Raw genomic sequence first — 24,977 nt, forward strand, 5'->3', positions numbered from 1 at the left:
TCCCATTTATCTTTTAGAGTTTTATTCCAGTTTTCTCATCCCAACAACCTTGCCAGGTAGATTAGGCACAGACACAGCCATTGGCCAAAGATCACCCAGTGAATGTCACGATGGAGTGGGGATTTCAACAAGGTCTCCCCAGTCCAACATGATGATGTCCACTACACCACACCCTCATGTGTTTTGTCTCCTGAACTGCTCTGGGGGCATTCTCCGATGTGCTTGCATCTTGCATTCCATTGATTTGGGTTGTATCCAGTGGCTTCTATCCAATGTTAGTCTAACTAATTCAAATCACATTCCTTTCGATGGGTCTACTTTAAGTAGGACAACCCTTTATCTGCAACTCAAGTTCTACGTTTCACGGATAAGGGGATCTGCCACATTCAACTCAAGTGGCCCCATGGGAGAATTTGAGCAGGGACACTGTAAAAGACAAGCCAGGCATAACCTGAACCGCTCAGAGAGCTTCGGCTATTGGGCGTTATAAAAATGCAATAAATAAATAAATAACCAGGCACCAGCCAGGGAGTTGTTCTACAGGTGTAGCTTTAATCATTTATACCACAGTCTCCAGCCCTTTCATGATTATTTCATGAAAGTACTGTTTCTCCACAGCATGCATAATTGCTCTAGGAAACTTGTGCACAAATACACAAGCCAACGACCAGCTCAGAAAGTCTCTATGTTTAGGATTGCTGCATTAGCCCCATAGGAGCACAACTAAATACCATTAACAGCAGCTTCACTGGATCCTTAAGTGACCCACACACTAAGCCATGGTGATTAAGCTTGAGTTAAACATTATGGCTTAGTGTGTCATGTGAACCATTCCTAACCATGGTGGCTTCATAACCACGATTTAAACACGCTCACTAACCATTTGCTGCAAAAGGGTTAGCAGCCTAACCATGGCTTAGCGTGTTGTCTAGGAACATAAACTAGCTTATGGGCGCAATCATATGCATGTTTAGACAGAAAAAAATCCTACAATATAGCTGGCTGAGAAATGCTGGGAATTGCTGGCTTTTTTCTGTCTAAACATGCATAGAATTGCGCCCTACAGAACTCATTGTCACAAGCGGGGAGGACGTGTTCTAAGATCCCTGGAACATGGGCTTTGAGCTGCCATGTTCAAGTCTTAGCTCAGACATGAATTCATAGGATGGTAAGGCACCATGCCACAGCCCTCTGTTCGTATTATGAAGCCCTCTGTTCGTATTATGAAGCTCACAGCCACAGCAGGGCTGCCAGCAATAATTACTGGGCAAACGGGTGAGAAATGCACTTTAAAAATTGTCTTGTGGTCATTACTAGGTTCAGACAAATTCATGGTCGTTATTTATGCATTTCTATACTGCCCAATAGCTCTGGGCGGTTCACAAAATTAAGACCATTCAAAGTATAAAACAACAGTATAAAACCATAATATAAAATACAATATAAAAGCACAACCAAGATAAAATCAGCAGCAATGCAAAAATACAATTTAAAATACAAATTTAAAACAACAAATTTAAAATTAACTTATAGACTGTTAAAATACTGGGAGAATAAAAAGGTCTTCACCTGGCATCTAAAAGAATATAGCGCAGGTGCCAGGCAAACCTCCTTAGGGAGCTCATTCCACAGCCGGGGTGCCACAGCAGAGAAGGCCCTCCTCCTGGTAGCCACCTGCCTCACTACCTTAGGGTCCGGGCAGGTATATATGGGAGGAGGCGATCCTGGCCCCAAGCCGTTTAGGGCTTGAAATGTTAATACCAGCACTTTGAATCGGGCCCGGAAGCTGAAAGAGGACTGGCGTGATATGGTCTCGTCGAGTTCCAAAGACTATGAGCCAAATAATGGGTAAGGATGGAACCTCCATGTTCGAAGGCAAGATATCTCTGATTCACAGAACTGGGATGTAAAACTACAGAGGATTTATGCTGCTGGGAGATGTAGTCCAACGTCTGGAGGGCACCGGGTTGAAGAAGGCTGGGATAGTGGGTATTTCCATCAGGCTCTGCTCTGGAGAAAAATGGCCGAACTTTTCGCGGGATCTGGCGAAGAAATCCCTAAACCGGAAGCTGGTGGCTCTGATTTTGGTCGGGCTGCGAATCCATTCTGGGTTTTAGTCAGAACCAGCCAGAACCCTAAAGGAGCTAGCCAAGGTACTGAACCCAAGGGTTCAGCATGTTGGATAGCTCCTTTATTGTTCTGGCTGGTTCTGACTAAAGCCCAGAATGGATCTACAGCCCCAACGAAATCGGAGCCACCAGCCTCCACTGGATTCCTCTATTCCGCCGCGGTCAAGAACTCCCTTTCGCCTGAACCAGGAAACCGCTTTTCCCCGCCCGCTCAGCACAGAGATGCATTCATTCCAAAAGAGCGCTCGCGGTTCGCTGAGGAATATTGACCCTCGCACCGCGCCGTTCCGTGCGCTTTGCGTCCCGCGACGCAGGCGCACTACGGCCCCTTCGCGTGCTCCAGCAATGGCGGCGCCCATGGGGCGGTTGCCTCTGTTGCTTCCATGCCGGGGATGGCGCTTTCTCCGCCGGGCTGAGGCAAAGCTGCGGGCCCGATTCAGCTCCACGGAGGCCGCCGCAGCTGCTCCGAGCGACCATCAGGCCCCGGGCAACGAGGCGGTGGCAGCGGGTAAGAGAGGGCGCTTGATCCTCTATACAATACTGACTCTTAAGGGGGTGAGTGGGGAATCTATTAAGCATTGATCAGCCTTCCTCAAGCTGGTGCCCTCCAGACGGGTTGGACTACAACACCCAGCATCCCCAGCTAGCTGCGGCATGCTGGGAATTGCAGTCCAAATACATCTGGAGGACACGAGGTATGGGCAGATTGGTAGACACATTTTGGTAGAAAATTTTGAGATTTTCAAAATTGAGATTTTCGCCTTCATTCTCTCCATTGATAGCTACAGGCTGGGAATCAACAAGTATGGCCAATGGAGTTCTGGAGATAGTAGATCAAATTGGGAGAGGGTGAAGGAAAGGCCTGGGGGAAGGAGGCTGTGAGAACTAAAAGGCCTCTGGCTTTTGCTGTGTGAGGATTTGAGATGAGGCTATTAAGCCTCAGAAATTGGAACTTTGCCCCCCCCCCCCAGGTCCACCTGCCCTCACCCATCCCAAAATTTCCCTCCTTTTAGATATTAATGCACTGTTATGTAGAGAATGAGAAGTCTTGGGATGTTTTGTTTTAGTTAACAATATTTTACTTCCATATTAGTGTTAGTATCTTGATTTGGCTATTTTAAGCAGTTCTTCATGGTGTGTTTGAATTAAGCAGGTCAATTATGTTGCCATTACTTCTGATCAATGTCAAATTAGCTGTGAGTGATACAGAAGTACACATCTGGGGAAATATTCATTAGGCCTACTCAGCTACTCCAGCATTCTCTCTCCACCCCACCCATCAGTTACCATCATGTGAGGGTGATAGTGCCCTCTCCTGCAAATCCCCATTGCCATTCTTGCACATACGTTCGTTCATTGGGGCTTAATCTCTGCAGCACAGAGCCTTTTCTACTTGTTTAGGTTTCCCATGTGATTTAGAACCCCAGTGAGTCTATTTGAGTAGAAAAAGCTGGGGCTGTGATAGGGATGTTCAGGAAAGGGTGACACCAATGGACTTGTCCCCAATCACCATACTATAATAATAAGTTAGAACAACTTAATAGAACCACAGTTTTCTCTTATTGTGTGTTCAAAATGGTTAACAAATACATGCTCTCCTTCAGAATGGGGCACATTTATTGTGAATTTGTTGTCTCTGGTGTCATTCAGCAATACTATATGCAAAATTGTTATGTTCCTGGGCATGTCCGAAGATGTAAAAATTGGTCAAGACACAGGCTTACTGAAAAATGTACAGAAGGGAGAGACATGTCAGCTAGTATTTACCTTTTACTTTTTAAAATGAATTGTATATACTAATGCCAGGCTGCAAAAACCTGCAATACAATCTAAACGTTCACATCAATGTCTTTTTCCTCCTTCCATCTAGATACTGAAATTGGCTCCAGAAAGAAGACATTCAGTGAAGTACTAGCAGAAAGACAAGAGGAAGCACAAAGGACAGTATTAATTAACTGCCCATCCAAAATCAGTGAGAAAAAATTTCTCAAATACTTGTCATCTCATGGAAACATTAAGAATCACTACTTTTATGAAAGTTATGTAAGTATTGGGAGCATTAGCAACTGAATTCTAAACTCTGTGATAATTCAAATCGAAAGAATGCTGAATGGATGGGTGTAAGAGAAACCACCTCTATTCTGTATTTTGTGTTCATATGGATGGCACAGAAATTTCTTTTTGATAAATTCTACTTTTTTGCTGAAACCAGGTAAGTACAAACAAAGTTTTTGACTTGCCTGCCTGTATCACAGGTCAGTTTGATTGTCTTATCTGTCAAACATCTGTCCTACAAAACGTTGTTGTAGGTAAGTTACTTAACTGTAAAGCTGTCTGTTACGATAATGATTTGCAAATCTCTTTTAATCCAGGCTGTGTCTAACATGCAGTTCAATGTCAGGGAAGGCAAGACGTACTAGTTCAGCAGAGAAAACTTTTTTTGTAAAGTTCAGGGGACATTTATACTATTTAAAGGCAAGGTAGTTGGATTATACTGTTTGGATTAGCACAGTTTCTTGGTTTATCTTTGATTTAAAATGCAGATGTATCAACTATTCTACAAGGTATCAAATATTCTCTGTCCAAACATGGATAGGATTGTGCCTTTAGTCATGTTTTCTTGTCTTAGTTTCAACGTGGCAACCAAATGAAGTGCCAAAAGGCTTGAAGGGCGTTCAGTGCTACCTTAATGGTGATCTTTTCATTTTCTTAATTTAACCATCAGTTTAATTTTTATTCAGTGTTCGTGTAGATAGACAATAACTGTCCAAAATTAGTTGCGCCTTACCTCTCTCCCCATAGTGGTGTAATAATCTAACAGGCTTTAAAAAATATAAGAGGCTGTGTATTTGTATCCAGCAAAGCATGAGTTTGTTATTTCACTTATATTTTCAGATGCAAACTGTTATGTTTCATATATAATGTAAATGTTACTGACTCCCCCCCCCCCCATTGTTTCAGGGTACATATGCAGTCATAGAATTTTCTGAGATGGACAGTATAGCTTCACTGCAGGATGCCACTGGAACCCCACAGTTTGTGGATGAATGCCCTGTTCCGTTTAAATCTAGAATGTTTACCTTGACACTGAAAAATCCACCAAGCCAAGCTTCTGAACACACACTGATTTACTGTCATAAACAAACTACCATTCCAGTTCAAGAGCTGGTGAAGAAACTTTGCAACGCTGACAGCGTAAGTTCCTGTATATAGTTCTTCTTGTTAGAATTAAGCAGCTTTATTTTTGCATTGAATATGTAACTGACTGTGAAGTTATTTAGTGGTTGTCCCTGGTGCAATCTGTACATATTTGTACAATGTCTCAGTTGGTTCAGTCAGATACCTACAGATGTCAGACCTGGAGAAATTGTGAGGATTTGTATTAGGATGGAAATGCCAGTGGATTGGGGTGGATTACAAATTCCTGTCCTTTTGCCTTCAAAAGGGCACAATATTTGCAGCAAATACCAAACTACAGGAAAAATATTGTGCTAACAGGACTACCAAGATATATTTTTTTAAAAAAATCAATGTGTAGAAACTGCTGTATATAAATTTATTTCCAGCTTTTCTGAATCTAATGGTCTGCTCAACCAATATCCAATGTCTTCAGTGCAGAGAGAGAGAGAATGTTTCCGTTAGGCTCTGTCTTAACTCTACTTGTTCTATATGTTCAAGCTTTCAGCTAGGTTTTCTAAGATGCTTGGATTTTAAAACTAACGTTGCTAGAAAGGTTAGCCTTGACTTACTATGGGCCTGTTTAGATGACACTTCAGGCTCTGTGGTTAGCGAAACTGTGGTTCTCTGGGGTTAGCACTAGCCACAAACCTTGCTGTCGTACACAACACTTTAAGCCACAGTTAGAGCTGCTAACCCTACTGCAGATGGTCCGACTGGGGTTAGTGAGTGAGCAGGGTTTAGCAAAACGCCTCACACAAGACACCTTAAATCCTGCTGCTTAACCAAAAGCCTTAACCAGCAAGGTTTAAGGTGTCTTCTGAACAGGCCCTTTATGTTGTAAATTTATAGCTTGTAGACACGCCTTAAAGGTGATCACATCTGAGATTGGTCTTCCTCAACCTGGTGCCCCTCCAGATGTGTTGGACTATAACTCCTATTATCCCTGACTGGAGCTGATGGAAGTTGTATTCCAAAACATTTGGCAGGCACCCTATTGGGGAATCCTGCTAGTTGCTTAAACCCCATATAATTTGAGAATGATTCTCCCTACCCCATCTCTTTTCCTGTCCAGGTGAGTGACCAGTTGCAGATGCTCACAAAGAATTACCAGCTGACAGAAGAAAACACTAAGCTCCGGTTTTTGGCTTGTTCTTTAATTCAAGACATTGCAGGTGCTTATTTTCCGGACTGCACCGTGAAGCCCTTTGGCTCGTCTGTGAACTCCTTTGGTAAACTGGGATGTGACTTAGACATGTTTTTGGACCTGGATGAAATCAGGAAAAATACCACTGGAAGGGTAAAGTCTTTCTCTAATAACATCCTCCACTGAACCTCTTTTGGGTGGGTGGGGTCGAATTCCATTTCGGAGAAGCTCTTGGTGGGTGGGGCCAAGGTCAGAAGCGGTAGGTGGGGAACGAAATCCTAAAACTCCCACCATAATTTAGCTTACAGCTCTTCCTGCCAAGACCTGAGCCGTAAGAGAGGCATTAATGCCATTTGGAGTGGATTTTTTTTTAAAAAAAACTGCACAAAAACTAGGAAACAAAGAAATGATGTGTGATCAAGAGAAAATGGGAGCGTGGCTGGGCAGTGGGAGGCCTGTTCACACTGGAGAAGTCTGGAGGGGGCTGTATTTGTCCCCCAGGCCTGAAGTTCTACAGCCTTGCTATAGAATTACAAGATAATGAGCACCAAAAAAACAATGTGCAGCCATAGGCCCTTTCTATGTGGTGGGTTTTTCCCAGGGTCATCCCTGGGCCCTCCCTGTGCGTCCAAATGACACACAGGGGTTCCTGGGAGCAGGCAGGGATGGCCCCTGCGGTCCCAGGACAATCCCAAAGGCCACGGGTGGTGTGGGTGCCTGCCACGACACAGGCTCTGAACACCAGACCCGGCCGAGGCTACTCCCTGCTCAAGCCAAGCACCTCCACTTGATACGCCTGAGGCAAGGGATAAAGCCCACCTTCCTCCAAACTATGTGGAGAAAGGGGTTTAAAATGGAGAATGGATTTTAATTTATATAATAATGCGCTGTGAGTTATATCTGCTTAGGTGAATGATTGTCAGAGTGGGTGCTGAATGTGTAAACTTAAGATGATAAACGCCAAACAGACACGTGGGATTTTTGTGGTAGTTTTAAAACAAACAATCAAAATTTATTTTTAAAAGTTCATAAGCTTTGTTTCAAATAACAACATTTAAAAACCTTTTTGAAACCTTCCATACAATCCTGTCACTCTCACATTCGCGCTTTCCTTTTTCTCACACAATCACTCTTGAACTTTCTTTATTATCAGTATTGATTAATATACTTCCACTACGTGCACACCACACTCTAAAGACACCACTCACTACACTGACTCTCAAATTTCCCAGAACTTAAGTACCATAAATACAGAGAGCACTACAGACTCTAAGAGTCCCTAACAAGTCTCCCTGGAAAGAACTCTCAATGCCCTCAGTCCTTCCCTTATATATCACTCCTCCCCCTCCCAAGACATTCTAACTCCGCCCACTCAGGCCAACATTCTACAAACCACAGACTTACGAACTGCAGACATACATTTGGAATTGACTTGTGGGGTGTAACACCACAGTGCCCATCCCGGCTTCTTCCCTCCTCCCCACGGGTAGCGGGGCTCAGCAGAAGGAAGGAGCCGGACCAGGGGGAGTCCAGGGACCTTGAGGGTGGGAGGAGCGGGGTCGGGGCTTTTTTTTTTTTTACTCCCATTTCACTGGAGTGCAATTGCACTCGCGGCTCCTGCCTTTTTAAAAAATATATATGGTGGGTGCGACGTCCCTCTTCACTTCTGGGATGTTGTGCTTCCGTTTGGATGCCCAGGGATGATCGCGGAAGCAGGCAAGTCCGCGATCCTCCCCCCTCCTTCCCTGTAGACCCTTAGGTGTAGAAAGGGCCAAAGTGTGTCACTCTGGTGTCAGGGGCATCTCCTGAGAGCTTTGTGGCCATTCTGTTCCACCTCTTTCTAGTCTTGCTTTCTAGGTCCTGCCCCTCCGCACTGCTTTTTAAAAACGTTCTAAAAGATATGCAGCAGGAAAGAGCTGCATAGTCCTAAAATAAATGGCCAGGATCTAAAGCACCTCATTTGAGAGCCAGTGTGGCGTAGTGGCTAGAGTGTTGGAGTGGGAGTCGTGAGATCTGGGTTCTAGTCCCCACTCGGGCCATGAAGTCCACTGGGTGACTTTGTGCCAGTTACTGACTCTCAACCTAACCTACCTTGCAGGGTTGTTGAGAGGAAACAAGGGAGAGGAGGAGGGTTATGTAAAGCCACCCTTGGGGTTCCTTGCAGGACAAAAGGCGTGATATAAATATAATAATAAATAAATGAGTTTGTGCCTCGCTTCTGCTGGTGTGGCCTTCCCTGCTGCAAGCCCCTTGCCCTGCATTGGATGCTGTTTCAGAGGGTCCCTCAATCTTCAAGAGTTGCTTTGGAGGGAAGGGCTGAGTGTAGGAGCAGAGGCAGTTCTTTGCATCCAAGCCGTGATCTCCAGCCCTAATAGGCATTTCAGAGCCTTCTTTACCAGCACTGCTGGTAAAGACATGCTCCGGTGTTGTAAACACCTGCCCCATCAGCGCTCTTGTCTAGGAAAGCTACCTTAAGGCAGGCATCCACTGAGCCATTATTGATGGAGGGGGGGGGGGGGAAGGAAGTGATGAAAGCTCGGGGTTTCCCACAGGTGAAGAGGAAATCGCTTCCAGCATCTAGCCTCTGTTTGCTTGGCTGAAACAACACTGTTGGCCAACACGCTTGGCTTCAATTGCACGAAGGGAGGAAGTGGTATAGTCGGACACCTTTCTGCTGGTGTGCTTTGAGCCACAGCTTTTGTTGGATTGTCGTAAGAAAGTGTAAACACGAACCGCAGCACCGCGTTCTGTGTGCGTTGCCTTTTGTGATGAGATTGTCTTGATTATACACAGGAAATGTACAAGGCTTTGTGGCTGCCTGGATGACACCTGCTTAGTATGCATATCCCTGGGCGGACATTGTACCTGACATCTGTTATGTATATATACCATCTTTTTTTAACGTGGCTTCTGGCTGCAGTGTAACACACAGTGCAGGCAAGTGTGTCCTATTTTCATTCTGAAAAAGCAAAGATGCACAAGTGCCCACTACCTTGTAGCTGGCATTGATAAAGCACCAGATTGCAGCTCCTGGCGTAGGTCCAGGAATACTGGGCCTCCCTGTGTGTCAGCTGTGAGTCAGCTGTGATTAGGCAAGGTGGCTCATGGCTTTCTTCGTGATGCTCTGTCTGTCACAGCTGCCATCGAAGGACTCACACGTGGATATCGATCTTAGATACACTTTTGTTTCTGTAGCGCCATCGATATACATGGCGCTTACAAAGAACAGGTCTGACAGGTCTCTGCCCCAGGGAGCTTACAGTGTACCTGCAGAGCTAATGCACAGGTCAGACAAAGATGGAGCTCTCCCATCAGGCCTACCCTGTTGAATTTTAAAACGTCTTAAAATATTTTGAGATTTTAATGTATTGGTTTTATGTTTTTAATCAGTTTTATGTATTTTATATTTTTGTATTCAATTTTGTTCCCCACCTTGATCCAGAGGGAGAGGCAAGTAGTAATAATAATAATAATAATTTTAAAAATTGTATCTCTGTTTTAAGCTATCGTTAAGAGCGATTGTAAAAACCTGAAATATCGGGGCAGTAGGAATGTGGGGCATATTGAAACCTGAAATATTCCTTCCCTTCTCCCTGAATTCTCCAACGCTCCTTGCAGTCAGTAGTCACATGAGTGCTGTCATTTTTTTAGTTGACTAAAGACCTCCCATTTAGTTAATGGCTGGAGATTCTCATTGAAATTAATATTTATTAGCATGTGCCTTGTGAACAATGTAAATCTACTTGTGTCTCAGAGATGCTGCTGCTGATCTTGTCATGGAACTACATGAGCTCCATCTCTTGAGAAAAAGCCTGGCCTGCCAGCATTCCCTGGCCAGCAAGTAAAAGATGGTGGAAGTTGTAGCCCCCACACATCCAGAGGGCAGATGGTTGGGCAAGGCGGAATTAATAAGCATCTACATGGAAGGACTGGTGAATGCATTGCAATTTTTGTGAACCGCCCAGAGAGCTCCGGCTATTGGGCGGTATAGAAATGTAATAAATAAATAAATAAATAAATTCCAGCATCTCAGTAAGGGAGTTGTACCAAAATATAAGAAACCAAGAAGTGTGTAGACGCAGTTAACTTTAATTTGCATTTTAGAGAAAACATCAGGTAAATCTGATAAGAACGGTCATGGTCATGTAATATTTTTCACTAAGGTGCTGAACAGCCTGAGTCCACGTGTTGCCCAGGCTGAAGAAGGCCCATCCCCCATGTCCCTAAAAATTCCAACACCACCTCAATTCATTTTCTGGGGAAACCCTGCACAGAGTGAGGTTGTTGTTGTTGTTGTTGTTGTTGTTGTTGTTGTTGTTATTATTATTATTATTATCTCTTTCTCGCTCATGGTGGTTTTTCTAGATGGATATGATGGGCATTGCCAAGTCATGCTGTCTTTTACAGATTCAGGAATTTCCTGTCAATTGAGCATTTAGAAGAACGCCATTCTTCTGAAGACCATGACCTAGGCTGTTCGGAAAGGCTGAAGCCCAACGTATTTTCAAAGGGGAGTGACACCACACAATTGTGGGAATTGTAAAGTTAGCCCCAGTAAATCTCCAGGGAATACACAGCAGTCTGTATTGGCCACTGACGAAGACCCTTTGTCGAAACACATTTGGCCTCTTTCTACGTGGTTTTAGCTACACATTGGTCTGTGCAATATGTTATTGTACTTTTAATGCAATATCATTGTTAATCTTTATTTTATATTTTTGTATATTAAACATTATGGTTTCATTGTATATATATCCTTAACATTTTGTTGAGCATTGTATTCTTGTTTGTTAAGGATTTCACCTTTCCTTCCTCTTGGTTTTTCTAGATGGACATGGTGGGCTTTGCCAGGTCAGGCTGTCTTTTACAGATTCAGGAATTTCCTGACAATTGAGCATGTTTTAAGTATGACTGCTTTCTGGATGTTGGTGTGGATGTACTTTGGTAGGCCCAGTTTCTGAAGGTTTTTGGTATAGTTTTTTGATGTGATGCCGGTGACTATTGTGACTCACGGAATAATTGTGACCTTTTCCTGTTGCCATAGTTCTTTGACTTCCATGGCCAGTGGTGTATATTTTTCTCTCTTTTCCTCTTCCTTTTCAACAACATTTTTGTCATTCAGTATTGCTATGTTGATGAGGTATGTGTGTTTTCCTTTTTTTCTATGACCATTATGTCTGGTCGGTTGCAAGGTATTGTTTTGTCAGTATGAATTGTTCTGTCCCAGTATATTTTATGATCTGCATTTTCCAAGATTGTTTTGAGTGAGTATGTATAGTACAGTGTAAGTTGTTTGATAAGGTTGAATTTGATGGCCAGTTGTTGGTGAATTATTTTTGCAGCTGTATTGTGTCTGTCCATATATCATCATCATCATCATCATCATCATCATCATCATCATCATCATCATCATCATCATTTCTATACCGCTCAATAGCTGAAGCTCTCTGGGTTTGCTCTTGGCTTGCTTCCCCATGGAAGGCTCCTAACACTACTGATCAAAAGATGTTGCATAGCTATTCTGTCATTTCCTCCTTAACCATTCTTTTCTGATAAGAAAAGAGGCAGAAGAAGCTGTGGGCAAAGGCAGGCAGGTTATAAATTGAAGACGTCATCTTCTGGGCGATTGCACCATAAAAGCCTCGTTGGAAAGCTCCTTCGGTTCAGTGATTTATGCCTCTCTCTTTTGTGTTAGAAAACAGGTCCCTTTCACATAGAGTATCAAATGAAGAGAGTACCATCTCAACGGATAGCAACGCAGAGGATCCTTTACGTGATTGGTGAATTTATCGATCACTTCGGCCCGGGGTGTGTTAGTGTGCAAAAGATACTTAACGCTCGCTGTCCGTTGGTGAGATTTTCCCATCAGCCTTCGGGATTTCAGTGCGACTTGACAGCTAACAATAGGTAAGCTTTTCTCAGAAGTGTTGTTTTGTTAACACTTTTAACAGCCTAGTAACTTAAATTTAACTTTGCTGTTTTAAATTTGTATTTTAAATCTGTATTAATTTCTGCATTGCGGCTTGATTTTATCCTTGTTGTGCTTTTACATTGTATTTTATATTATGCTTTTTTACTGGTGGTTTTATATTTTGAACGGCATTTGTGGTTTTAATTTTCGTAAACCGCCCAGAGAGCTTCGGCTATTGGGCCATATAAAAATGCAATGAATAAATAAATAAATAAATAAAATAAGTCATATATCCCTCTAAGGAGCTACGGGCCAGGACATGGCCCTCTGTGATGGGCTGGGCTGAGAGATGGTCACCAGCCTAATCCAGTAAGTTTAGTGGCTGGGCTAGTGGTTTGAACCCACGTCTCCCCAGCCCAACACTGTATCCATCGCACTGCAACACACACACCATGCTGTTTTGGGGCATGGCTGCATCAGCGGTTACTGAGTAACAATGTCCTTTGGGATTCTGGGGCAGGAGTGGGCGAAAGGTAGGCCAAGTTTTGCTGGAGGATTTGCAGCTAGGCGGCAGCTGTTTATTAGCTACAGGTAAAACTCCCCCATCCACCCCTGGCGAACTAAGCCGTTAGAGCCACTGACCGGTTGTAAGTCTCATGTAATTTTGTATATGCACGGCATCCCAGTGTGTGGCTTATGGGGTAGAGCGGGGCCATTTCCTGTGCCACCTGAGCCATTGTTTTGCTTCTGATTCTCCCCTGCCCATGCGCACGGCATGTAACTTCAGTTGGGGTTCTAGTAAAAGGGGAAAAAAAGTAGATCCTGCAAACCTGATCTGTTCATTTTTGGCCCAGAGAGCACTAGAACGGTTTAGTATGCTGATGTTTCATCATGGCACCGTTCTGAGCTTTCCTCCCTTAAGTCCATAAATCCGGGCAGATTTTGCTTTGAAATGTATAATTTAAGGGGTTCATTAAGCAATGGAAGCAGTTAGTGACAGACTCTGAACCCTAACTTGTACTCCGTTATATTTCTTTGTTCTCAGTCTCCCAATTTATGCACCTTTGATCTTTGTGTTAAACTAAACCTAATGGGTATTGAATTAACTGTTTGCCATCTAGTCAAGAGTAGGCCACCTGCCTTCCAAATGTTTAGGCCTGCAGCTCCCATGAACCCCAGCTAGCATGGTCCGTGGTCATGAATTATGGGAGTTGTAGTCCGAAATACCTAGATGGCACCAAGTTGCGTACCCCTGCATTTTCGTTTACAATAATGTGCGTAATTGAACTATAGGGCTGGGATATCAAGGGAAAGTTTATTTTTCACGAGAATGACCAGTAGGGGGAGCAGTTTTCTTAGGAATAGCAGCCTTGTTTTCTCCCGGAACATAATTTTACTTTTCCAACCTTTGTTTCTCTATTGCACGTACAGGGGGAAATACCAATAGTTTGAATATTTTAGTATTGCCTTTCCAATGAATCACCTTGGGGATTATAAAGCCTTGGTGTTTGTTGGACCTACTAGGCCTGGCGTGCTCTCAGCCAAGGATCCACAGACGTTGTCACAGCTGTTGTTTTGCCCTCTCCGGACAGAGCCGTGTTTCTCTGTTAGCAGCCACGTCGGGCCTCTCTTTCAGTCCTCCATGAAGCGTTCTCTTGCTCCTGGCCCGGTTTCAGGGGTCCTTTGCGGCTTCCCTCTTAGGGAAGGGCCACGTCTCAGGCGGGGAGCTGCTGCTTTGCCTGCGGAAGGTCCCAGGTTCGATCGCCGGCGGCATCTCCAGGTAGGGCTGGAAAAACTCCTCCCTGAATCCTTGGAAAGCTGCTGCCAGTCCGTGTCATAGAATCATAGAATAGCAGACTTGGAAGGGGCCTACAAGGCCATCGAGTCCAACCCCCTACTCAATGCAGGAATCCACCCTAAAGCATCCTGACAGATGGTTCTCCAGCTGCCTCTTGAAGGCCTCTAGTGTGGGAGAGCCCACAACCTCCCTAGGTAACTGGTTCCATTGTCGTACTGCTCTAACAGTTAGGAAGTTTTTCCTGATGTCCAGCTGGAATCTGGCTTCCTTTAACTTGAGCCCGTTATTCCGTGTCCTGCACTCTGGGAGGATCGAGAAGAGATCCTGGCCCTCCTCTGTGTGACAACCTTTTAAGTACTTGAAGAGTGCTATCATGTCTCCCCTCAATCTTCTCTTCTCCAGGCTAAACCTGCCCAGTTCTTTCAGTCTGTCTTCATAGGGCTTTGTTTCCAGACCCCTGATCATCCTGGTTGCCCTCCTCTGAATCCGCTCCAGCTTGTCTGCATCCTTCTTGAATCGTGGAGCCCAGAACTGGACGCAATACTCTAGATGAGGCGTAACCAGGGCCGAATAGAGAGGAACCAGTACCTCACGTGATTTGGAAGCTATACTTCTATTAATGCAGCCCAAAATAGCATTGGCCTTTCTTGCAGCCATATCGCACTGTTGGCTCATATTCAGCTTGCAATCTACAACAATTCCAAGATCCTTCTCGTTTGTCTATAGTACTGGGCTTAGCTGGACCAGTGGTCTGACTGCCGTGTCAGGCAGGTGCCTGTGTTCCTCTTCACTCCACCACCAGCAAGAGAGTCTTGCGCTGGTATGCAAGACAAGAAATAGCATCTCTTCCTGGGCTCCCTGTTCGGCTCGGGGGCACGATGCCGTCTGCCTATTGTGGATCCTGCATCTCCCCTGCTACGATGTTCAGGTGTGAGGGCTGTTGCTCATGTAGCCAAAACAGCGCCATCCATTCCCAAGAGGAAAGAATCAGGAGGCTGGAGGGAACCTTAAAAGTTTGCACAAGTTCACAGAAATCTTTAGAAAAAAGAAACCCTAAGAGGGGGAAGCCCCCACCCCACCCCCAAACAGCCCGATGAGGGCTGAATGTGCTCAGCACCTGCAGGATGCTGACTGATTTGATGGGGAGCAAAAAAGGGAAAAGTGGGTAAGAGGGGAAATGTAATGTTGTATTGTAGAGGAGGGCTTGGCTGACTGGAACAGTGGAATGGACCTCTCCACGCTGCAACATTTTGTTGCAGGTCCCAGTTGTCACCTATAGTTCCAGAGTGGGTTGTGCCTAATGTCTGTGTCCGGAACAGGTAGGCAGCCTTACAGAAAGCACTTCAGTGGACTTTGGTCTGCTGCTCACATAGAAAAGAACGCTGTGGATTGCAAGGGAACTCAGTGTTGGCTTTGGAGTCGATGAACGTGTGTGCAAGCTTTGTTTCTTCAGTCACAAACCAGCAAACGCTCCAGTTGCAGAGTCTTCAGTTCCTTCAAAGCAACTTGTTACCTCGACATTCTTGAGAGGCCGCATTTGAGACCCTTCACCCATATGATGTGCATGGAATTGACTGCCTGAAATGATTCACAAAACCAGCCTCACCCACCGAAATTGACCTCGGCTGGGTCCCTCACAACTTTGACCCGAAGGAGGCGGCTGTAGGCGTGAGAGCACAACTTGCTTGCTTTCTGCATGAATTCTCTGCTGGGCTTCTAGGAAGCCTCCCAACAAGACCCCCCTTGTTTTTGTAGTATGACTGCCTGACCCTTAAGTCTGTTCACATCAGCTTATTGTGAACAATTCCTAGAGGAAGTTAAGTCTCCGCCAGATGGAAGGAGCTGCCTCTGTGTGTGCGCGTGTGTGCATACATACATATAATAGAGAGAGATGTTTCACACCCTTGGTCTCCAAGCTGCGTTCATTCCCGTTGCCTCTAGCCGTCATCTGTACCCAGACATGGCCATTGCTTTTTAAGAAAATGTTGGCCATTCTGTGATCACCTAGATTTTCTTTGTAATTAGTCTTGAATGTCCTTTCATTTATTTATTTTGCATTATTATCACATGTAATAATAATAATATTTCTTACCCGCCTCTCCATTTTGATCAAGGTGGGGAACAGCAGCAAGTATAAAATACATAAAATACTGATTAAAAACATAGTATACGTTGTTAAAACTTCCTAAAAAACCACATCCTAAAAGAATCCTAAAATTCCACTGGATAGGCCTGCTGGAAGAGATCAGTCTTTAGAGCTTTCTTAAATGCTAAAAGACTGTTAAGTTGACGAGTCTCCTCCGGCAGGCCATTCCACAGTCTGGGAGCAGCAGAAGAGAAGGTCCTCTGCGTAATACCAGTCAGCCTAGTTTTGGCTGGCTGAAGGAAATTCTTCCCAGAAGACCTGAGTGTGTGGGGCGGATTGTACGGGAGAAGGCGATCCTGCAGGTAGCCTGGACCCAAACCATGTAGGGCTTTAAAGGTGATAACCAACGCTTTATACTTCGCCCAGAAACTAATTGGCAGCCAATGAAGAGATTTTAAAACTTGTGTAATGTGGTCCCCCCCTAGGTGTACCGGTGACCAACCTGGTGGCCGTATTTTGAACTAATTGGAAGTTTCTAGACTAGGCACAAAAGCAGCCCTATGTAGAGCACATTGCAGAAGTCGAGCCTCGAAGTTACCAGCACGTGCACTACCGTCTTTAGGACTTCCAACTTTAGGAAGGGGCGCAGCTGGTGTAGTAGCCGAAGCTGATAGTAGTCACTCCTGGCCGTCGCATCTATCTGAGCTGTCATTTGCAGCAACGGACCCAGAATCATCTCCAAGCTGCAAACACAGTCTTTCAGGCTTGTACCGCAGAGCTTTTCGGAAGTTACACTTTAATGTGTGCGGGTCTTGGCTCTGACTGCTTCCGGCCTCCATACAAAAGCTAAATGGGCCTAAGAATATTGTACAGTGTTCTCTTGCAATAAGTCTCAGTTGCTGCTGCTGCTGCTCTGTAATACTTCCCCTTCCTCTCTTCTGCTCCAACAGAATTGCCATGAGAAGTTCAGAACTCCTTTATATCTACGGCAACCTCGACCCCCGTGTGAGAGCTCTCGTGTTCAGCGTGCGGTGCTGGGCGCGCACCCACGGCATCACCAGTAGCATCCCCGGGGCCTGGATTACCAATTTCTCTCTCACAATGATGGTCTTGTTTTTCCTTCAAAAGAGAAAGCCTCCCATTGTTCCAACCTTGGATCAACTGAAGGCGCTGGCCGGTAAGAGAGAGCGAGCGCTAGGTTGGGCGTGGCTGATTCTTCCTTGACGTTACCCACTTGGCTGCAGCTGCCGGAACACAGAACGCGTGACACCCTCGTCGCGTCTGAAGGTGCAAGTGTGTGTAAAAATCCTCACGCATGTCTCTTAAAGACCACTGAAACAGGGACTCCATCGTCTGTCTGTCTCCTTTCCGGGAAATCATAGAGGGAGTTGCAAATTTGCACATCATCACCCTTGACGGAAATCATATGTATTTTGTTTACAGGTCTCCAGACCAGGGCACAAAATATAAAGCGGGAATTGGCTCTAATCTCTCTTAGAATTGGGGTACCTGTTTAGGATGCTCTAAGAAAATGATCGCGGCCTGGAGGATCACACTTCTGTTGCCTGTTACATGGGAGCTGTTGCCATGCAAGAGCTGAAGGAGTGAGCACTCTCCTTGGATGGGAAGTCTTGGGTTCAAAGCTCGCCTCAGACATGAGCTCTCCGGGTGGCCTTCTGTGGACCCTGTTCTCCCAGCCTCAGTTGCTCCATTTGTAGTACATCGGCCACAATATTTATTTATTATTTATTTATTTATTTATTTATTACATTTTTATACCGCCCAATAGCCGAAGCTCTCTGGGCGGTTCACAAAAATTAAAACCACAGTAAAACACCCAACAGGTTAAAACACAATTATGAAATACAATATAAAAAGCGCAACCAGGATAAAACCACACAGCAAAGTTGATATAAGATTAAAATACAGAGTTAAAACAGTAAAATTTAAATTTAAGTTAAAATTAAGTGTTAAAATACTGAGTGAATAAAAAGGTCTTCAGCTGGCAACGAAAGCAGTACAGTGTAGGCGCCAGGCAGACCTCTCTGGGGAGCTCGTTCCACAACCGGGGTGCCACAGCGGAGAAAGCCCTCCTCCTAGTAGCCACCTGCCTCACAATACTGGCCCATGTTACCAGGCTGTTTAAGGATTACCACGAGTGCATGTGAAACACTTGGAGCAAGGCATTTTGTCCCCATATGCACAGTTGGCTTACTTTGCACGGGGCTTGCATACACGTCGCAAGAGCTCCCTGGGTGCCTCTCTGATGCCACCTGTGTCCAGAGAGTCTCGGCTGTCAGGGATGACAAAAATTTCTGGCATAAAAAAACACGGCAGCTGGGCTGAACAAGAGCCCTCATGTTTCCACCCCCAGAGATTTTGCCTCATCAATCGCTACTTCACAATCATGAGATTAGGCTTGAAAACGGACGTAGAGATTGATTAGGTTTCCCTCCCTGGCTTCTCGCCTGCCTCAGTGGAGCTTCCAGTAGCTTTAAGGACTAGGAACATGTTTAATTCCCCTGAGGAAAGAACCTGCAAGCCACAGAATCCATTTGTCTGAGCCAGTGTGGTGTAGTGGTTAAGGTGTTGGACTGGGAATTGGGGAGATCCAGGTTCTAGTCTGCTCTCGGCCATGGAAACCCACTGGGTGACTTTGGGCCAGTCACCAACTCTCAGCCCAACCTACCTCACAGGGTTGTTGTGAGCATAAAATGGAGAGGATTATGTACACCACCTTGGGTTCCTTGGAGGAAAAAAAGGCGGGATAAATTAGTTAAATAGTTAAATTATTCCTTTTTTAAAAAAATAATTTTATTTTTCTACAATACTTAAACATACACATTACATCCTCTCATAAAGAAAAAACAACAACATACTACATAATATTGAAACGTTGAATACATAATATCTTATCTAAATACATAATCATTCTTAACATAGAAGTGCACCCCCCACCTCGGGATCTCATTCCTGATTCCAGAATCTCATACCTTCTTCTGCTGGTGGTTTCACACTTCCCTTAGAAAACACAAACACTAGGAACTGTTTCCAAATTCCTTCAAGATCATTTGATTTAGCTATACCTCTTCTCCATTTAATATTACTTGTCAATTTATCATTAATAGCTATATCCCATACTCCTTTATACCATTCTTCAATAGAATATTCCCCTTGAATCTTCCAGTTCCTAGCTACAATCAATCTTGCTGCAGTCAGCAAATTCGATATCAATTCCTTGATTTCCTTTTTACATTTAAAATCTTCAAATAGTGACAGTAATGCAACTTTTGGTGTTCGTTCTATCTTCATTTCCACAATTTCTTCAATCTCCAAAAACACCATCTTCCAAAATTTTTGAGTTAAATTATTCCTGAATTGGCCAGAAGTGTTTTTTTTTAATATATATATATCTTGATTTAATTGGCATCTTGGAAGAAAAGTCCAAGTAACAACAATGACTGTTGCAGTGTCAATAGACAGACACAGTAGCTGTGCTGTTTCTTTCGCTTTTAACAGCAGCTCTTTTCAAAAGCCTCACCCTTGCCAGTCAATTGGCTGTAAAATTCTCCGCACATTTTAAAGTATAATAGTTTCCTGTAGAAAAGTCTCAAAATTCTGGACTTCAGAAAGTTGGTCATGTTATTTATGCTTCACTTGACTAAAAACGATGGAGGCCGTGTAAAAGTCCTGGCTGTGATTTTGCCTTTCAAGTCGGAAGATGCGTTCAGATTCAGCGCAACTTTCTGTCGCTATGTTTCCGAAGGAGGGCCTGTTGTCATTCCCCTGCCTGATACCATCCAGATATTTTGGATTACATAAACCCAGCCAGCAGGGCCATGGTTAGAGATGATGGGAGTTGTAGTCCAAAACATCTGGCAGCAGGCGGTGTGTTGGCTAAGGCTACACTTACTTGTTCAGGCATTTAATTTAATTGCTGTGAATTGCCCAGAGAGCTTTGGCTATTGGGCGGTATAGAAATGAAATAAATCATCATCCTCATATCCATTTTTGTTTCTATTTTAAACGGTGCTTGTATTGTGACTACTGCAATCTATCACGTGAATGTATCGCGTCTTTCTGTATCCACTGAATTATCCTTACGTGAAGCAGCTACACATGAAGCTTGTAAAATTCTACTGCATTTATACACACAGTGCTTCAGAACAGCTTGTTTTGTATATCTTTTTCAGATGCAAAAGACAAGCAAATAATTGAAGGTTTTGACTGTACCTTTGTTAGTAACTTGAACAAAATTAAGCCCACGGAAAACACGGAAACGTTGGGTAAGATGGCTCATTGTAAATAGTTTCACTCATCCAAGAAGAATTCTGGTCTCTCTCCTAACTGTACTTCCTTTTTTGTTTTTCAGATGTCCTACTGGGTGACTTCTTTGAATACTTTGGGAATTTTGCTTTCAATAAATATTCGCTGAATATCCGGAAGGTAAAAAGCCTTTAGCTCTCTAAGCTGCTGTTTGAAAATGCCTGAATTTTGGAGCTGGGGAAGGTGAAATTGGCTTCTATGACTCTGCCCACTTTGAGCGAGAAGCCCTGTTGCTATGACTGTACCATACACTGAGGTGGCATAGCAGATGCCGTGGTGCGGCACCTATTTATGCACTATCGCAAATGTATTGTTTGTGTGAGAGAGGCTATTTGCTGCGTGTGCGTGGATGGTGTGTGCCGGTCATGTATGAAGAACGTTCTAGTACTTTTGCTCGCTCCCTCACCTGTTAGATCTAAATGGCCCGTCGGATTATTTTCTTCAATCAAAGCATCTAAGGCAAATGCTTGTTGTGTCCTGTATGTTATGTTACTGATTTGGGGGCTCTAGCTAAGAGTCAACAAAGGGCCAGCTGCACTGTGGTCCCAACACATTTCAACACAGGGTCTTTATCAAGGGAATTACAAACTCTTAAAGGCTTTTCAGGAGGATGCAGAAAGGGAGAGGCTGTCCTCCTGAAAAGACTTGAAGGGTTTGTAATTCCCTTGATAAAGACCCTGTGTCGAAACGCGTGGAGAATATAACCAGGGCAGCTGTCTCTTCGATTTGGATTTTCAGCTTTTGTGCTGTTTCTTCTGAAACCTACTGGTATTGCTGCTCTGGCTAAGAATCCCAATGGGCTTCTTGACATAGGGAGGGCCCATAGCTCAGTGGTAGAGGACCTAATTTGCATGTGGAAGGTCCCAGGTCCAATCCCTGGCATCTCCAGGTAGGACTAGGAAAACTCCTGCCTGAAAACCCAGAGAGCCACTGTCCATCAGTGCTGACAGTACTGGGCTAGACGGACCGATGGTCTGACTCAGTATAAGGCAGCTTCCTATCTGGAGGAGGAAGGAATGCAGGCAGGGGGGCAGGAAGCTTAATCCTTTCTTCCAGGCTTCCTCAGATGACCCCAACCCCTTTCCCACAACCACCAATTGTCTGGTGGTTCCCTAGCTTTTGTACAGATTTTTCCCCTTTCTAAGAGGCTGAAATGCCTCCTAAGATGTAGTTATTGGCAGTAAGAGCTTTAAGCTAAAATCTGCTCGTCCCTCTTGGTATTGGCCCCATCTCTGTTTCCTTTGGCCCCTCCCACCACTGGAATGTGGTCCCTGAGAGCTTCTCTGAAATAGTATATGGCTCTTGGGCTCTAGTTAGCCATTTTATTTTGGCGTATTTTTCTATGATGAAATTTGCACAAGATTCCTGAAGGTTAGGGAAATGGTCTGCAAGCCATAGAATAGCAGAGTTGGAAGGGGCCTACAAGGCCATCCTGCACCCCTGCTCAGTGCAGGAATCCACCTTAAAGCATCCCTGACAGATGGTTGTCCAGCTGCCTCTTGAAGGCCTCTAGTGTGGGAGAGCCCACAACCTCCCTAGGTAACTGGTTCCATTGTCGTACTGCTCTGTCAGGAAGTTTTTCCTGATGTCCAGCTGGAATCTGGCTTCCTGTAACTTGTGCCGATTAGTCCGTGTCCTGCACTCTGAGAGGAGCGAGAAGAGATCCTGGCCCTCCTCTGTGTGACAACCTTTTAAGTATTTGAAGAGTGCTATCATGTCTCCCCTCAATCTTCTCTTCTCAGGCTAAACATGCCCAGTTCTTTCAGTCTCTCCTCATAGTCCACAGACTCCACCCAACAGGGGGAAAGCCAGACCGCTGAGGAATCTGCAGGTTGGATTCATGAAAATCTGAACTTATTTGGTTATGTTGTGGATTTCTCCGACATCCCAACTCTAAAGTCTCCACCCATCAGCTATTGTAATAGACAAGCCAATGTCTATTTTGGTCTGTGTTTGTGTGTGTGTGTTTGGAAGCTGCCGCCTTCCTTCTCTCTGACTACCAATGGACTCTTGGTTCATTGCCTCTCCCTCTCCTCTAAGTGATCCTGACAGCATGACTTCTGCGTTCTGACCCACGCCTAGTGATGAAGTAAAATGGGTTGCAATAGCAATTGCTCATTTTGGGCTTTCAAGGGTTCTGGTTGTGGCAGTGAATCATGCATAGTGAACATGTGAAATGTTTTTTGTTTCCGCTTTTGAAACCCGCAGGGGAAAGAGCAAAACAAGCCAGAAGCGTCTTCTCTCCATATACAGAATCCTTTCGAACAAAACCTTAATATCAGCAAGAACGTCAACGCAACGCAGCTCGAAAAGTTTGTCCATTTGGCCCGAGAGAGCGCCTGGCTTTTGCAGCAGGAGGGGAAAGACCAATCGTCAAGCCGTTCTCAGCCCTGGGGGCTGGCAGCCCTGCTTCAGTCGTCCACAGCCACGAATGCCAGCAAGAGTGCCAGAAGGAAGAGGGGGCCAGCCAGTGAGAGAATCAAAGGCTTGCTGGATTCTTTGAAGATTAATGGCACCATTCAGAAAAAACTCTTTGGTACTCAGGTGCGGTCGTTGTAACAGCATCCTTGAAGCCCACGGAAGTGACGGGCTGGCTCAACATCTCTCGGGTAGCCTGGCTTCTGCCTGGCATGAGGTGGAGTAGTAGAGCAGCCTTCAGGCCTTCTCCAACTGGGCAGGTCAATGTGTTGGTCTCACTGCCTACTTTGAATTTTCAATTCGCTCTTTGGGATGGGAAAATATCCAGATTTTTATGGATGAGTTTATATTTGGTATAAGCCAGAAAGGAAGGAATGATGGATCCAAGGAAGGAAGGAAACTAGGAATATTATCGGTTAACTAAGAGGAACATAATGCACGCCAACGTCCTTACAGCCACTGATGAGCTGAAACCATTTTAATTTGTTTCTGTAACTCTTTTCCACATCCATAAAATATTGCAAGGTGAAATGAAGTGAGCAAAGCGGAGTAGTTTCATGTAGTACTGCTGTCATGAAACATCCCAGTAGTTTAATTGTACAAGAAATGGTTTCTCTAGTTTCAGAATGAGAATGAATATTACAAGCCACGTTTTCGTTTCTGCCTCCAGGCTTCCAGGAAAGGAGTGTGTGTGTGTGTGTGTGTGTGTGTGTGTGTGTTTTAAAGATAACGTTACCTTGCTGATCGTGGCACACCTGTATTTTGAGATCTTAATTTAATTACACTTTGAAAAAGATTTGGGAAGTTTGAAATAATAACAGTGGCAGTCTGTATTATTGACACTACCTGGAATTAATTCAAAGCCTTTAATGTAGGTTATGACCAAGCTTCCTGTGCGATCGTGGTCTTTTCAACTCTGGTGATCCAGGAACTCCTTACAGGTGCTGGAACCCAACCTGCAACACACACGCATCCTGCAAATGAAAGAGCTTCTCTATTGATGTCAGTGTTACAGGCCAGAGCAGATCCAAGAACATACCACTGGGTTTGTTACTGTACCTGTGCAAAAAACGTCATGTTTTTGTACCCTTTGGGGTTTTGTTTGGCTTCCTATTTTTGTACGTAGCGTGCAAACAGTAGCTCAGTGCCATCCTTAATTCTGATGCTACCCTCTCCAGTGCCATATTCCTTCCTTTTCCTTTGGAGACCTGTCACTTTGCCTTTCGCTGTTCGAGTAGGAAGCCGTCGCAGGGTAACGGAGAGATTCATTTCATTCTTGCCAGCCTGAAATAAATGGAGGGATGACTGCTTGGCCTTTCAGACTGTAGTAGGCAGCTTGTCAAACAAATGATGGCAAATTCCTTTGTGTGAAATAGTACATAAAATATAATTTTAACTCCTTTTCTAAAACAAGTGCCTGGTATTTCTTTGAACATGTCACAGGCTTCTTATTTTAATCCTGCAACACTTAAACCAAACAGCACGTGGCAACACAGTCTAGTGTGCAATGCCGATCACATGGTCTTCATGTCCTCAGGTTCAGAGTTATCCTGCTCTGTTTCCCAAACCTGTGTACGATTGTATAGGTGCTGTAGGGTGGACTTCTCCTCGACCTATGCAGAGGACGGGGTGCTGGCACTCTTCGTACAGAGCAGCCGTCCCCAACCCAGGTCCTTATAGAAGTTGTTGAGCTCCAACTCCCATCAGCCCCAGTCAGCATGGCCCATATCAGTTATGATGGAAGTTGTAGTCCAAAAGAGCTGGAATGGCTCGGGGGTTGGGGTGGGGGAGAAGGCTGGTGCAGAGTGATGGGGGTGGGTAGGGAGGCTGACTCAGTTTGCTACTTGCTATGTAAGAAGAGCCTTCCTATCTAGTCAAGCATCCTGCTTCCAACCGTGGCCAAACAGCTGCTTCTGAGAATCTCACAGGAGGGTATAAAGGCAACAGTCTTCTCCTGCTGTCCACTTTCTCCACTCCAGCAACTG

General features: G+C 44.6%; 1 protein-coding gene across 1 annotated transcript; it reads left to right on the top strand.

Moving 5' to 3' along the window:
• Window positions 1-2,464: 2,464 nt before the first annotated feature.
• On the top strand, window positions 2,465-24,749 carry MTPAP (mitochondrial poly(A) polymerase). The gene is made up of 9 exons (XM_063125375.1): window positions 2,465-2,637; window positions 4,000-4,172; window positions 5,091-5,324; window positions 6,382-6,606; window positions 12,149-12,360; window positions 17,199-17,425; window positions 20,442-20,534; window positions 20,621-20,694; window positions 22,783-24,749. The coding sequence occupies exons 1-9, from the start codon at window positions 2,475-2,477 to the stop codon at window positions 23,131-23,133; spliced, it is 1,752 nt and encodes a 583-aa protein (XP_062981445.1). The 5' UTR covers window positions 2,465-2,474; the 3' UTR covers window positions 23,134-24,749.
• The last annotated feature ends 228 nt before the right edge of the window (window positions 24,750-24,977 follow it).

Source organism: Elgaria multicarinata, chromosome 1 (assembly GCF_023053635.1).
Source record: "Elgaria multicarinata webbii isolate HBS135686 ecotype San Diego chromosome 1, rElgMul1.1.pri, whole genome shotgun sequence".
In the NCBI taxonomy this organism is placed as follows: Eukaryota; Metazoa; Chordata; class Lepidosauria; order Squamata; family Anguidae; genus Elgaria; species Elgaria multicarinata.